This window comes from Anomaloglossus baeobatrachus, chromosome 3, assembly GCF_048569485.1.
Source record: "Anomaloglossus baeobatrachus isolate aAnoBae1 chromosome 3, aAnoBae1.hap1, whole genome shotgun sequence".
In the NCBI taxonomy this organism is placed as follows: Eukaryota; Metazoa; Chordata; class Amphibia; order Anura; family Aromobatidae; genus Anomaloglossus; species Anomaloglossus baeobatrachus.
In genome coordinates this window covers 527,052,030-527,064,649 of record NC_134355.1, presented here as the reverse complement: position 1 = coordinate 527,064,649, position 12,620 = coordinate 527,052,030, and the positions used below count along the sequence as shown (strand labels likewise).

Sequence of the window (12,620 nt, the reverse complement as noted above, 5' to 3'; positions counted from 1 at the left end):
TTCTTCTACAAATGAAGAATCCACGTACATTGGTGACTGGTTCACTCTCATTCTCTTTGATGCAGGCCTGGAGATTCAGACTTAGAGATTTACAAGATATTATAATCTTCTTAGTTGTCTTTTCCTGGAATGGTTTGAGAACAGAGTCGCTTGCTGAATTCTGCAGCTTTGTTACCTAAAAATGATAACAGAAGGAGATTAGCTAAGAAGACAATGGCTTCTGTCCCTCCAGACATGTCACTGTCATCCGCGTGGTTGTACGGTAAACTTCCATCTCTCCCTGGTTTTCTCGTCTCATAAAGAATCAATAACGAGGAAACTGGCTGCCAATGTTTCCATACATATTTAGCACTAATTACAAGATGGTTGTATATATTTATATACTGTATATATTGTGTTAAAATGAGTGATAGAGGAGATGACAGCACATAGGGTTCAGTTACTTACACAAAGATCGGGGTCTAAGGAAAACAGATTGTTCCGCTCACAGTTCCTGGTAATTCTTATCGTTTCATCTGTTTCTGAAAGGTACTAGATAAGACAGCAGAATATTCTGTGTTATTAAAACCTTTGCTTTTCGAAGTTATTAAAAGCAGTTTTATACTCAAAAGTGCAAATTAACAGGGTTAAAGGGACGTAGACCCTATAACAATCAAACTAGGCATATACATTATATCATTATCATATACAATTTAAAATTTTCAGAAAATGTTAAATTTATTTAATATGTAAATGACGGAACTTTTGTGAACCCTTGGCCACATTATGGACATCTCCCAGAAGATTTTATGCATATATAGCTAATCCTTAAATTGAGTATTGTATCTCTAACCTATAAGTGATTACAAATACGACTTATAACTCACGGCGATACAGTATATCATAAAAGTAAGTACATCACATTTTTATTAAGATTTTATATTATCTTTTATAAGACAACACTGAAGATATGACACATTGATACAAAGTAAAGTAGTCAGTGTACAGCTTGTATAACAGTGTAAATTTGGTGTGTTTTCTAAATAACTCAACATACAGCCATTTATGTCTAAACCTCTGGCAACAAAAGTGAGTAAACCCCAAGTGAAAATTGCAAAATTGTGCCCAAATAGCCATTTTCCCTCCCCAATGTCATGTAACTCAATAGTGCTACAAGGTCTCAGGTGTAAATGGGAGAAAATGTGTTAGATTTAGTGTTATCGATCACACACTCTCTCATACTGGTCACTGGAAGTTAAACATGGCAAAGAATTCTCTAAGGATCTGAAAAAAAATTGTTGCTTTACATAAAGATAGCCTGGGCCATAGAAAATGCCAATACCTTGAAACTGAGCTGCAGCATAGTGGCCAAGAATAAACAGCAATTTAACAAGATAGGTTCCACTCAGAACAGACCTCACCATGGTAACCCAAAAAAAGGTGAGTGCACGTGCTCAGCATCATATCCAAAGATTCAGAGGTTGTGTGCCGCCCCCGTGTCAGCAGCCGGGCTGCTTAGATCCGGATCCACGGTGGCTCGAGGGGTCTCCAGATCCGGGGGTCGTGGGCCACTCAAATGAACGGGGTATTTACAGGGGATTGTGTTTGTGACGCCACCTGTGGTATGTGGTAATTTGGAGTATCACCGCTGCAGTTGGGAGTACCCTGGGGTGATGGAATGGGGCAGCCAGGTGTTGTGACCCTCCACGAGTAGGGGAGATGCCCCGCGACTCGGTGATGGTGACAAGGGAGTGCCGTGGGGAGTGAAGGGGGTCACTTGCGTACTCACTTATCCATTAAGCTGACACCGACAACTGGATAAACCAAAGTTCTGGACACTGCTGCCGCTGAGGGGAGCTAGTTTGGGTCCCATCCCCGATGGTGCTGCCTGGTGATCCGTGACCTGCCTCCTGGCACTAAGTTCACTTCTCTGTTGGTCCCGGTAGTATGGAACTTGCCGGGTCCCGCTCCCCACTATGGCTAAGTGTGGGAGCTTGCTCTCAGTGTTCACGCTTGCGATTTTCTGGACCGTTTGAGTGGAAAGTCCTATCCACCTCGTTGCGCTAGTACCCCGATTTTGTAGTGGGTGGAGAGCGGATCTTGAAGGCTCCGTTCTCGTCGGGTAAATTGTCAGGTTGACTGAAGCTACACCCTGACCTAGGGTCCACGTACCCCGTTGTGCCCTGGTCCCAGCGTGGTGATGGTGCAAGGCCGCCGGCTGTCCTCCTCGACAGTTGCGTGCCCCTTGCCACGATCCCCTGCGACCGGAGGTCCAGCTCCTCTAGGCTCAGACCGTCTGCCACCTAGACAGTTCCTAGGAGCCCTGATCCTGACCTCCTCTCTCCTTCATTTCCAACACACTTCTCTCCCTCTCTTGACACTCCTGACCTACCCTAACCAACCCCCCAAGTGGGCGACCCTATTGCACTCAGGCCGTCCACTGGTGTGTCTGGTCGGTGTGGTGCAGAGTGTACCTAGGATTTAATTGGCTGATGTACGCAACACCATGTAGTTGGGGACCCATAACCAAGAAAGAGGCGGATATTGCACGGAAGGGCAGATTGTGCAATACCCTGTGACGACGAGTCCAGGGGCGTCACAGTTGTATTTTCAAAATAGACATCAACGTGCTGCCAGCATTGCTGCAGAGGTTACAGTGGTGGGAGGATAGGTAAGTCTATCAGTACTTAGATCATATGTCACACACTGCATCAAATTGGTCTGCATAGCTATCATCCCAGAAGGAAGCCTCTTTTAAAGATGATGCACAACAAAAGCCTGCAAACAGTTTGCTAAAGACAAGCAGACTAAATAGATGGATTACTTGAACCAATTGCTGTGGGGCTGAGATCACGATAAACTTATTTAGTTCAGATGGTGTCAACTGTGTGTGGAGTCAACCAGGTGAGGAGCACAAAGACAAGTGTGTCTTGCTTATAGTCAAGCATGGTGGTGGGCCTGTCATGGATTGGGGCTGCATGAGTGCTGCCATCTGTGGGGAGCTACAGTTCACTGAGGGATTCATGGATGCCAACATGTACTGTCAGCTATTGAAGTAGAGCATGATCTCTCCCTTTGGAAACTGGGCTGCAGGGCAGTATTCCAACACGATAACATCAAACACACCTTCAAGACGACCCCTGTCTTGCTAAGGAAAGGGAGTTTAAAGGTGCTGAACTGGGGAAGCATGTCTCCAGACCTAAACTCTATAGTGCATCTGTGGGGCATTCTCAAATGGAAGGCGGAGAAGTGCAAGGTCTCTAACATCCGCCAGCTCCATGATGTCATCATGGAGGAGTGGAAGAGAATTCTAGTGGCTCCTGTGAAGTACTAGTGAACTCCATGCCCAAGAGAGTTAAGCGGGCTTTACACGCTGCAATATCGCTAGCATCGGCTAGCGATGTCGAGCGTGATAGCACCTGCCCCCGTCGTACGTGCGAACATTATCGCTACGGCAGTGTCACACGCACATACCTGCTCTGCTCACTAAGCGGCCGCCCAATGGAAGCGGAGTGGCGGAGATGAGCGGGACGTAACATCCCGCCCACCTCCTTCCTTCAGCATTGCCGGTGGAGGCAGGTAAGGAGATGTTCGTCGCTCCTGCGGTGTCACACACACCGATGTGTGCTGCCGCAGGAACGAGGAGCAACATCGCTAATAAACATTAAACGATTTTTTGTTTCAGGACGGCCTCTCCGCGGCATACGATTTTGACCGCTTTTGTGATCGTTTAAGGTCGCTCAAAAGTGTCACACGCTGCGATCTCGTTAATGACGCCGGATGTGCGTCACAAACACCGTGACCCCGACGATAATTCATTAACGATATCGCAGCGCGTACAGCCCGCTTTAAGGAGGTGTTTGTATATAATGGTGCCCACACAAAATTGTTACACCTCGTGGCTCTCCTGTTGCAAGGAATGAGGTGGTCCCCCATTCCTTGTCTGCCGCGAGCCCTCCTGCTCAGCAGCACCAAAGGTCTGGGAGACTGCGCAGTCTGCAGGAGTTGCCTCCTTGGAGACGCAGCAGAAGGGTGACACCTAGTGGTTCTCCCCTTGCAAGGAATGGAGTGGTCTCCCATCCCTTGTCTGCCACAAGCCCTCCTGCTCAGCATCACAGAGGGTCGGGGAGGTTGCGCAGTGTGCAAAGGATGGATGCTCAGGGAAGCAGCAAGACTTCCCTTATCTCTGCACATTGTGAAACCGAGGATCCCGCCTTTATGACCCAGAGGCAGGAAGATGAGTATGTGCCCCACGTGACGTCTTCTGATTCGCTCACTGATATCACACGGCCCGATAACGAGGCTGGTGGTGTGCTGAATCCTGACTGGCCGGGCCAAGACGTCACGAATCCTGATTGGGTCACGTCCATCTCGCGCCCGCCCTTGGGTGGAGCTACACCTCCTTAAAAGCTCCCCCTGCCATCATGGTGGCGTGCGACTGTCCTTCTATGTTTGGATGTCTGGCAGCGTGCTGCCACGCCACTGCTCAGGTATTATTGTCTTTTGTGGGCTTTGCCCTTGCTGCTCAGGGAGCACCTGGTTTGCAGGCCGTGTTCCTGCCTTACTGCTCCGGCAGTATCTCCTTCAACAGGCCGTGTTCCTGCCTTGCTGCTCCGGCAGTATCTCCTTCAACAGGCCGTGTTCCTGTCCCAGGTGAGCTCCTCGAGTCTCCACCGGACTCACCTGGTTATTGAAAGCACACGTGCGTGGGCACCTCTGTGCTACCCTCGTGCCATATCCTGTGACTCCCGCTGGCACACGTGCGTAGGCACTTCTGTGCGTCCCCGTGCAACAGGTACACCGATCGAGAAGCCCCTAGCCATACAACCCTCACGGGTTAGGGCGGACCGGTGTACATAGATCGCCTGTGACATTCCAGACGATCACTAGTAGCAACCCGCTCACTCTTTCCTGACCATAGCAGCGGTCCCTTACACCGCACAGTGGACCTTGACCGGCGGAAGCTGTCCATTTCCCATCTTGGCACGCTTCCCCGGGTCCCCCTCGTAACATAAAATATTGTCACTTTGGGCACAATTTGGCCATTTTCCCTTAAGGGTGTACTCACTGTTGCCAGCTGTTTAGACATTCATGGCTGTGTATTGTCTTATTTAGAGGACACACCAAATTCACACTGTTATACAAGCTGTACACTGACTACATTGTATTAAAGTGTTGTATCTTCAGTGTTGTCTCATGAAAAGATATAATAAAATATTTATGAAAATCAGTGAATAGCATCTACTGAAGGGTGATAATGCAGCTGTTGTACTGTATAGCTGACACGCTGCTGCATCAGTCACAATCACCGTTGGCACCAACCAAGGCCGTTTAATCCCTTAGATGCTGCTGTCAAATAGTTTCTATGACATCCAGATGGTTAACAGAGTGCGGGGGCTCCTCTTTAACCCCCCTGGTATCCTGTGATCACAACTGTGTGGTCCTGATGGTTACCATGGCAATTGAATGGCCAAATAAAGAACTCTGCCAGCTCTAGTGACCAGTTCAGACGTTATCAATATTTAGGTGGTAAAAAAAAAAAAATCTTTCCTGTCATGTCACTTTACATTAATTCCTGAAAAGCAGCTGAAGGGTTGAGATATTGAGGGGTGCTGTTTTTATAACGGTATCACTTTTGGGGGGTTTCAATATATAAGTCTCCTAAAGTCACTTCAAAACGGAATAAGTCCTTAAAAAATACATTTTCTTGAAAAAATTAAAAATTACTGCTACATTTTTAAAGCTTCTAACATCCTAACAAAATAAAAGAACATTTTACAGATGGTGCTGACTAAAAGAACAAATGATTGTAGGTAAATATTATTTCTGAACTATATTGTGTGGTTGACTATCTGGATGAAAGGGATAATCATTCAAAGTTTGAAATTTGCAAACAAATTTTTTAGAAATTTTGTTCAAAATTGTGATATTTTTATAAATAAACACAATACATATTGACCTAAATTTACCATGTTCATAAAAATATAATGTGTAATGAAAAATAATCTCATAATCACTCAGATATGTTGAACATTGCAGAATTATTACTATACTAGAAGGTGGCCCGATTCTAACGTATCGGGTAGTCTAGAATGTGTATGTAGGTTAGCAGATTGAATAATAATGTAATGAATGGACTGGATGGGTTAGGTTTAATTTAGTATTCTTATAATTGTTTATTGGTTTTAAAATGACAAACAACAGAAGGAACAGTTTTAATAGATGAGTCTAATGTTTTTAATGATGTCCATGGCTTGTAATGAAAGAAGGCCATGAACAGTGTAAAGTTAAGTAAAAATATGCTGATGCTGTGATGTGGCCCAATGCTGGTATGTGCCACCATCGTGGTGCAACCACCATCCGGACATGTGCCCCCATCCTGCGGGGTAATGTGTGCGGGGGCAGAGTGCGGGGTGGGTGGAGCCGAGCGGGACCATGGCGCTGAAGACATCAGTGTCGGGGACTGCATGGCTGGGGACAGGTGACTATCCAGGTGTGTGTCTGTGTGTGTGTTCGGGTGCTTTCACACTTGGGTTCAGTGCAGCCTTCGGCTGAAGGCTGGTATTGTCAGGATGGGGAGCGCCACGTTATGGGGAGCCCACCACCCTAACAATATCAGCCAGCAGCCGCCTGGAATTGCCGCATCCATTAGATGCGACAGTCCCGGGACTCTGCCCGACTCATCCCGAATTGCCCTGGTGTGGTGTCAATCTGGTTAATAAGGAGTTAAATGGCAGCTTTTAGCTGCCACTAAGTCCTAGGTTAATCATGGCAGGCGTCTCCCCGAGATATCTTCCATGATGAACCTGTAAGTGAAAGTAAATAAACACACACAACGAAAAATCCTTTATTGGAATAAAAGACAAAAAAAACCCCTCATTTACCACTTTATTAATCCCCAAATACCCCTCCAGGTCCGACGTAATCCACACGACGGTTTCAGCTCTGCTACATGAAGCTGACAAGGAGCGCCGTAGAATACGACCGCTCTGTGTCAGCTCCACGCAGCAACTGAAGTGAGCCGCGCTGTCACCGGAGACTTCACTCAGGTAGTGCTTGCGTGTGTGCGGGGATGACGGGGACTGGTGTGTGCGGGGATGATGATGGGGGTGGTAGTGCCAGGGTATGTGCGGTGATGACGATGAGTGCGGTAGTGCTTGTGTGTGCGGTGATGATCATGAGTGCGGTAGTGTCGGGGTGTGTGTGGGGATGATGATGGGTGCAGTAGTACCGGGGTGTGTGCAGGGATGATGATGGGAGCAGTAGTGCCGGCGTGTGTGCGGGGAAGATGGGTGCAGTAGTGCCGGGGTGTGTGCGGGGATGATGATGGGAGCAGTAGTGCCTGCGTGTGTGCGGGGAAGATTGTATACATGCGGAGGGCGGAGTGCGGGGGGGGGGGGTGGAGCCAAGCGGGTCTATGGCGCTGAGGACGTCGGGTAACTATGCAAAGCGCTTTGCTTAGTTACCCGATGTGTACCATGTGCCGGCTCCCGGCACGATCCCAGCAACGCAAGGGTATGTCTCGGCTGGGTGTGGGCTCCTGGTGGTGCAGCAGTCACCTGTGATTCGGGGCTCTGTGCGGGTGCTGAGAAAGGTGTCGGGCGTCGTCGTGTCACGCCGTAGTTCGTGCTGTTCACTTAGCTGAGCCGTTGGTCGCAGGCTCTTTAGCGCACGCGCTGTGGCGACGGTTGTCATTGTAATGATGTCATTTTGGACCAAGACAGACAGACAGACAGAATAAGGCAATTATATATATAGGTAAGGTGAAAAATTTGGCCCAGTCACAAAGGGGCTAAAGTTTATCCAGTAGCCGGAGTTTGTATCTATTAAGTATAAAAGTCAATGCATCGTAAATGCCTATATTAATGTGTTCAAGATCATCCATATACAAAACAATACAATACAGTATGATAAATCCCAGTTTACCTCACCTTAGCCAGATCCGGGTGCTGGGAGTTGTCTACACAATCTGCTTCTTCATGTTGAGCCTCATAGTTTAGAAGAGCTTCTCCTGGGTCCTCTAAAGTAAAAAAGTTGTTACAAGTCATATGAGCACTCACACTTTCTGGAGTTACTGCTTAATGTACACTAGGACACTATTAAAATATACCAAAAAAACAGAAGTGAAACCGCACCAGAGACAGATGACCACTTCAAGCCCTGAGTGTCTCCATGGAGAGTTCACCGTGCCTCCCAATATGGTGGTGTTCAATTTACTGCGTAGTATATGCAATAGTCCACAACAAGAAGGAAAAACGAGGCTGGCACTCACCTGTCTAAATTCCCCTTTATTTCTTCAATACATTAAAAATGGAGTAGGTAGATAGGGGGGTACTGGGCCATGTCTCGACAATAGCCATTTCACCCTGGATTGACTGACCTGTTGAGGCGCAATTCAGCGCGAAATGGCCATGGTCCAGACATGGCTACCCATCACCCTATCCACCTCCATTTTTAATGTATTGAAGAAATAAAAAGCATTTTACACATAGGTGAGTTCCACCCTCGTTTTTCCTTCTTGTTGTGGACTATATTATTAAATATATTACACAGGGGTAAGCCAGATTATTGAACCTGCATGGAAAATTGATTTTATTAGTAAGATGTACAAACTTTTCGCTGTATGCAATTTAACCATCAAAAAAGAACAATTAAACATCTCAAAACCAATAAAACTAGTGGTTTCTCCAAATTTCTCACAACATGCGACTTTTACCGATTCCTCCTGTCTCAGAATTTTTCATCCCCTTCAGGACAAATGTGTTTAGCAGTAAGTAGAGCCCCTTTAAATGTTCCAGTTTGGTTTTGTGGCTCCATGGAACATAATCCAAACACTTGTCTGGCTTATTTGTATATTTATTGTTATTATTATTATTATTATTATTATTATTTCTTTTTAAAGCACCACTGATTCCATGATGGTTTATATGTGAAAAGGGTTTACATACAAAATAGAAAATTAATTATAAACAATAGTTATGAGTATTAGAGGTGCAGAGGCTGTCTGGTCAGTAGAGATGTACATCTTGGGGACCAACATGATCTAGTACGCACCTTACTTACTCAGGTCCTGCTGCCCCCAAATCTAGCTGCAGGTCTTGTGCAGTCACTCAATGTTTTTTTTAGACGGAAAAAAAATACAAGCAGAAGGTACTTTCATAATAGAGACCACCATACGAAGAATGAAGGTTGTAGTTGTCACTTGATGGGCACTCACCTAAGTGCTATCTTAACAAGCCCATTTGGTAGTAAAATATTTGCTGCTGTATTCAGGATAATATTGAATGAAGCAAAGTATAAGCGACGAGTGCTCTGTCAGCGACAGAGAGAATAAATAATCCCAAGAATAGTAGTAGAAACTTGACAACTAAAGGTTTTGTCTACTTGCCCCCTCAAAACTTTGGTGGCAGCCGGTGATCGCTTCCTTTACCTCCCACATCCAAGTAGTGCGGCCAGTGATCCTTTAGCTTTCAATTTATTAAGAAATCTGGTTTAAAATGCTTTGAAAAGTCATGAGGTTTTTACACAGTAAAAAGTTGAGCAAAAATATAGCGACTTTTAGCGTTTCGATGCCAGTTTCAGACAGTTCCAGAGCTGGGGCGCGATGAGGAGACACCCGCTCAATGAGTTCATGATAAAGGGCACCTTATGTGACAAATCTCACTCCAGACTCTCCAGGTGGAGGTAATATTAATGAATCAGATGCGACTGACTGAAACATACCCCCTCATCAAGACTTGTGTCTGCTCTTCATTATTGGGGCCTCAATGTCTTTGATATCTCCTAGTATCCTTTCCCCTGTTTGTGATTAGTGATCTCTTCTCTTTACTTTTTGGACTTCTCTCTTGCCATATGTCTAACATATAATCAAGTCTCACACTCAACAAACCCTTTGCCAGTCCAGGTATTTGATGTGTTTTATCTCAGGCACATCTGATGTAACTAATGAAGCCTTAGATTTGTTGTGACTGATGAGCCAGAGACAATACCTGACTTGGAAATATTTGTTTTTATGATTGACTCTAAACCGGGAGGTGAATAAAGCTGGTGTCACACATAACGACGACGACAACGACGTCGCTGCTACGTCACCATTTTCTGTGACGTTGCAGCGACGTCGCTGTCGCTGTGTGTGACATTCAGCAACGACCTGGCCCCTGCTGTGAGGTCGCCGGTCGTTGCTGAATGTCCAGCTTCATTTTTTGGTCGTCACTCTCCCGCTGTGACACACACATCGCTGTGTGTGACAGCGAGAGAGCGACGAAATGAAGCGAGCAGGAGCCGGCACTGGCAGCTGCGGTAAGCTGTAACCAGCGTAAACATCGGGTAACCAAGGGAAGACCTTTCCCTGGTTACCCGATGTTTACGCTGGTTACCAGCCTCCGCCGCTCTTGCTGCCAGTGCCGGCTCCTGCACTGTGACATGTGGCTGCAGTATGCATCGGGTAATTAACCCGATGTATACTGTAGCAAGGAGAGCAAGGAGCCAGCGCTAAGCAGTGCGCGCGGCTCCCTGCTCTCTGAACTGTGACATGTAGCTGCAGCACACATCGGGTTAATTAACCCGATGTGTGCTGCAGGAGAGCAAGGAGCCAGCGCTAAGCGCGGCTCCCTGCTCTCTGAACATGTAGCACAGCGACGTTATGATCGCTGCTTCTGCTGTGTTTGACAGCTAAGCAGCGATCATAACAGCGACTTACAAGGTCGCTGTTACGTCACCGAAAATGGTGACGTAACAGCGACGTCGTTGTCGCTGTCGTTTAGTGTGAACCCAGCATAACTCTGAGCCTGCAGAAGTCTGTAAAAGTGGCATCTTGTGATGAAGGTGGTGAAACCATTTGTTATATTAGTTGTGTTAGACAAATCTTAATTATTCTTGTATGCTTAAGTAATTGTAAACAGCAGAAAGTTTGTAAATTCTGGTAACAAACCTAATTTATAATGGGATATGGATAAGTGTGAAACTGTATCTCCTATCTATCTATCTATCTATCTATCTATCTATCTGTCTATCTAATATCTATCCGTCCTGGAAAGAGACAGACCTGGAAAGAGACAAACGGAGCACATTACTTGGCCAATTTAGTTAAATCTGTGTGGAATATCTGTGGTGTTGAAATATATGTTGTGAAATGCTTCTATTAGCTTAGTTTTTGCCTTTTAATAATTATATTTCTATCTATTTGTTTTGTGGTTTTTGTGTGCAGATTAAATTTGTGTTAATACATTCTATTTTGTTAACAACAGTTATTAACCCGGGCAAATGCGGGTAGTACAGCTACTATTCTAATATTTATCTAATGTCCTAATATCTATCTATCTATCTATCCCATATCTATCCCATATCTATCTATCTATCTATCCCATATCTATCTATCCATCTATTTATCCCATATCTAGCTATCTATCTATCTATCCCATATCTATCTATCTATCTATCCCATGTATATCTATCTATCTATCTATCTATCTATCCCATGTATATCTATCTATCTATCTATCTATCTATCTAATATTCTAATATAAATCTAATGTCCTACTATCTATCCCTCTATCTATCTATCCCTCTATCTATCTATCTATCTATCCCTCTATCTATCCCATATCTATCTATCTATCTATCCCATGTATATCTATCTATCTATCTATCTAATATTCTAATATCAATCTAATGTCCTACTATCTATCCCTCTATCTATCTATCCCTCTATCTATCTATCCCTCTATCTATCCCTCTATCTATCTATCTATCTATCTATCCCTCTATCTATCTATCTATCCCTCTATCTATCCCATATCTATCTATCTATCTATCCCATGTATATCTATCTATCTATATATCTATCTAATATTCTAATATCAATCTAATGTCCTACTATCTATCCCTCTATCTATCTATCTATCTATCTATCTATCTCATTTCTCTCTCTGTGTCCTCCTATATTGCTGGATCCTTCCATTATGATGATGAGCACATGTATCTGACTACTGGGGATCCGACATTACACAGATTTCCTCTTATTGACATATTGCTCAGAGAATTCAATTACCATAAAATGAAGTGACACTGCCAAATGAGCCGTATAACACAGATTCCTGTCACTGGAAATAATTAGACTGAGTAAAAATATTGCTTGTACCGAGTTTGTGATCGGATAAATCTGCACTTTTCCTCTCCGGAATAGCTCCTTCAGGATTTATTTGTAAGATTTTGTTGAGAGTAGATATCCAGTCATCCATATCCTGCTCAGTTTCAGCTGCCAGCACAAAGTATGTCAGATCATTCATTTTTAGCTCGAAGGCATGCTTCCTAAGCTGTTTATTCTGATACAAACAGAAAAGGGAAAAACAATCCATACTCAAATTAGACATCAGATAGATAACCTGGAAGGCTTTTTTCTCATTTACAAAGGAATCTGCTTTGGTTGCATTTTTTGACCTCTGTCGAAGAAACCATTTTTCTCTGAAAAATAAAATGCATAAATAGAATCTCCAAATCTAATATAATATGACCAATTGTTCGTGGTTACAAGCGACTTTGTTCCTTATATACTTCAATATAAGTCACGTATAATGTGTCACGCTTGCTACCTGTCTGTGATTTGGGAGATAGGCTAAAGTGGACGATGGTGGACTGTGACA

At 44.6% G+C, this 12,620-nt stretch overlaps 1 protein-coding gene across 6 annotated transcripts in view; it reads right to left on the bottom strand.

Annotated features, from left to right (window-relative positions):
• The window catches only part of DOCK10 (dedicator of cytokinesis 10), a 439,835-nt gene that overhangs the window by 191,175 nt on the left and 236,040 nt on the right, over positions 1 to 12,620 (bottom strand). For all 6 annotated transcript variants that reach the window (XM_075340778.1, XM_075340775.1, XM_075340774.1 and 3 more), the window contains exons 8-11: positions 12,119 to 12,302; positions 7,911 to 7,999; positions 448 to 531; positions 29 to 175 (exon numbers count right to left, since the gene is read on the bottom strand). In XM_075340778.1, coding sequence (XP_075196893.1) covers positions 29 to 175; positions 448 to 531; positions 7,911 to 7,999; positions 12,119 to 12,302 — 504 coding nt within the window. The remainder of the gene's footprint in view (positions 1 to 28; positions 176 to 447; positions 532 to 7,910; positions 8,000 to 12,118; positions 12,303 to 12,620) is intronic.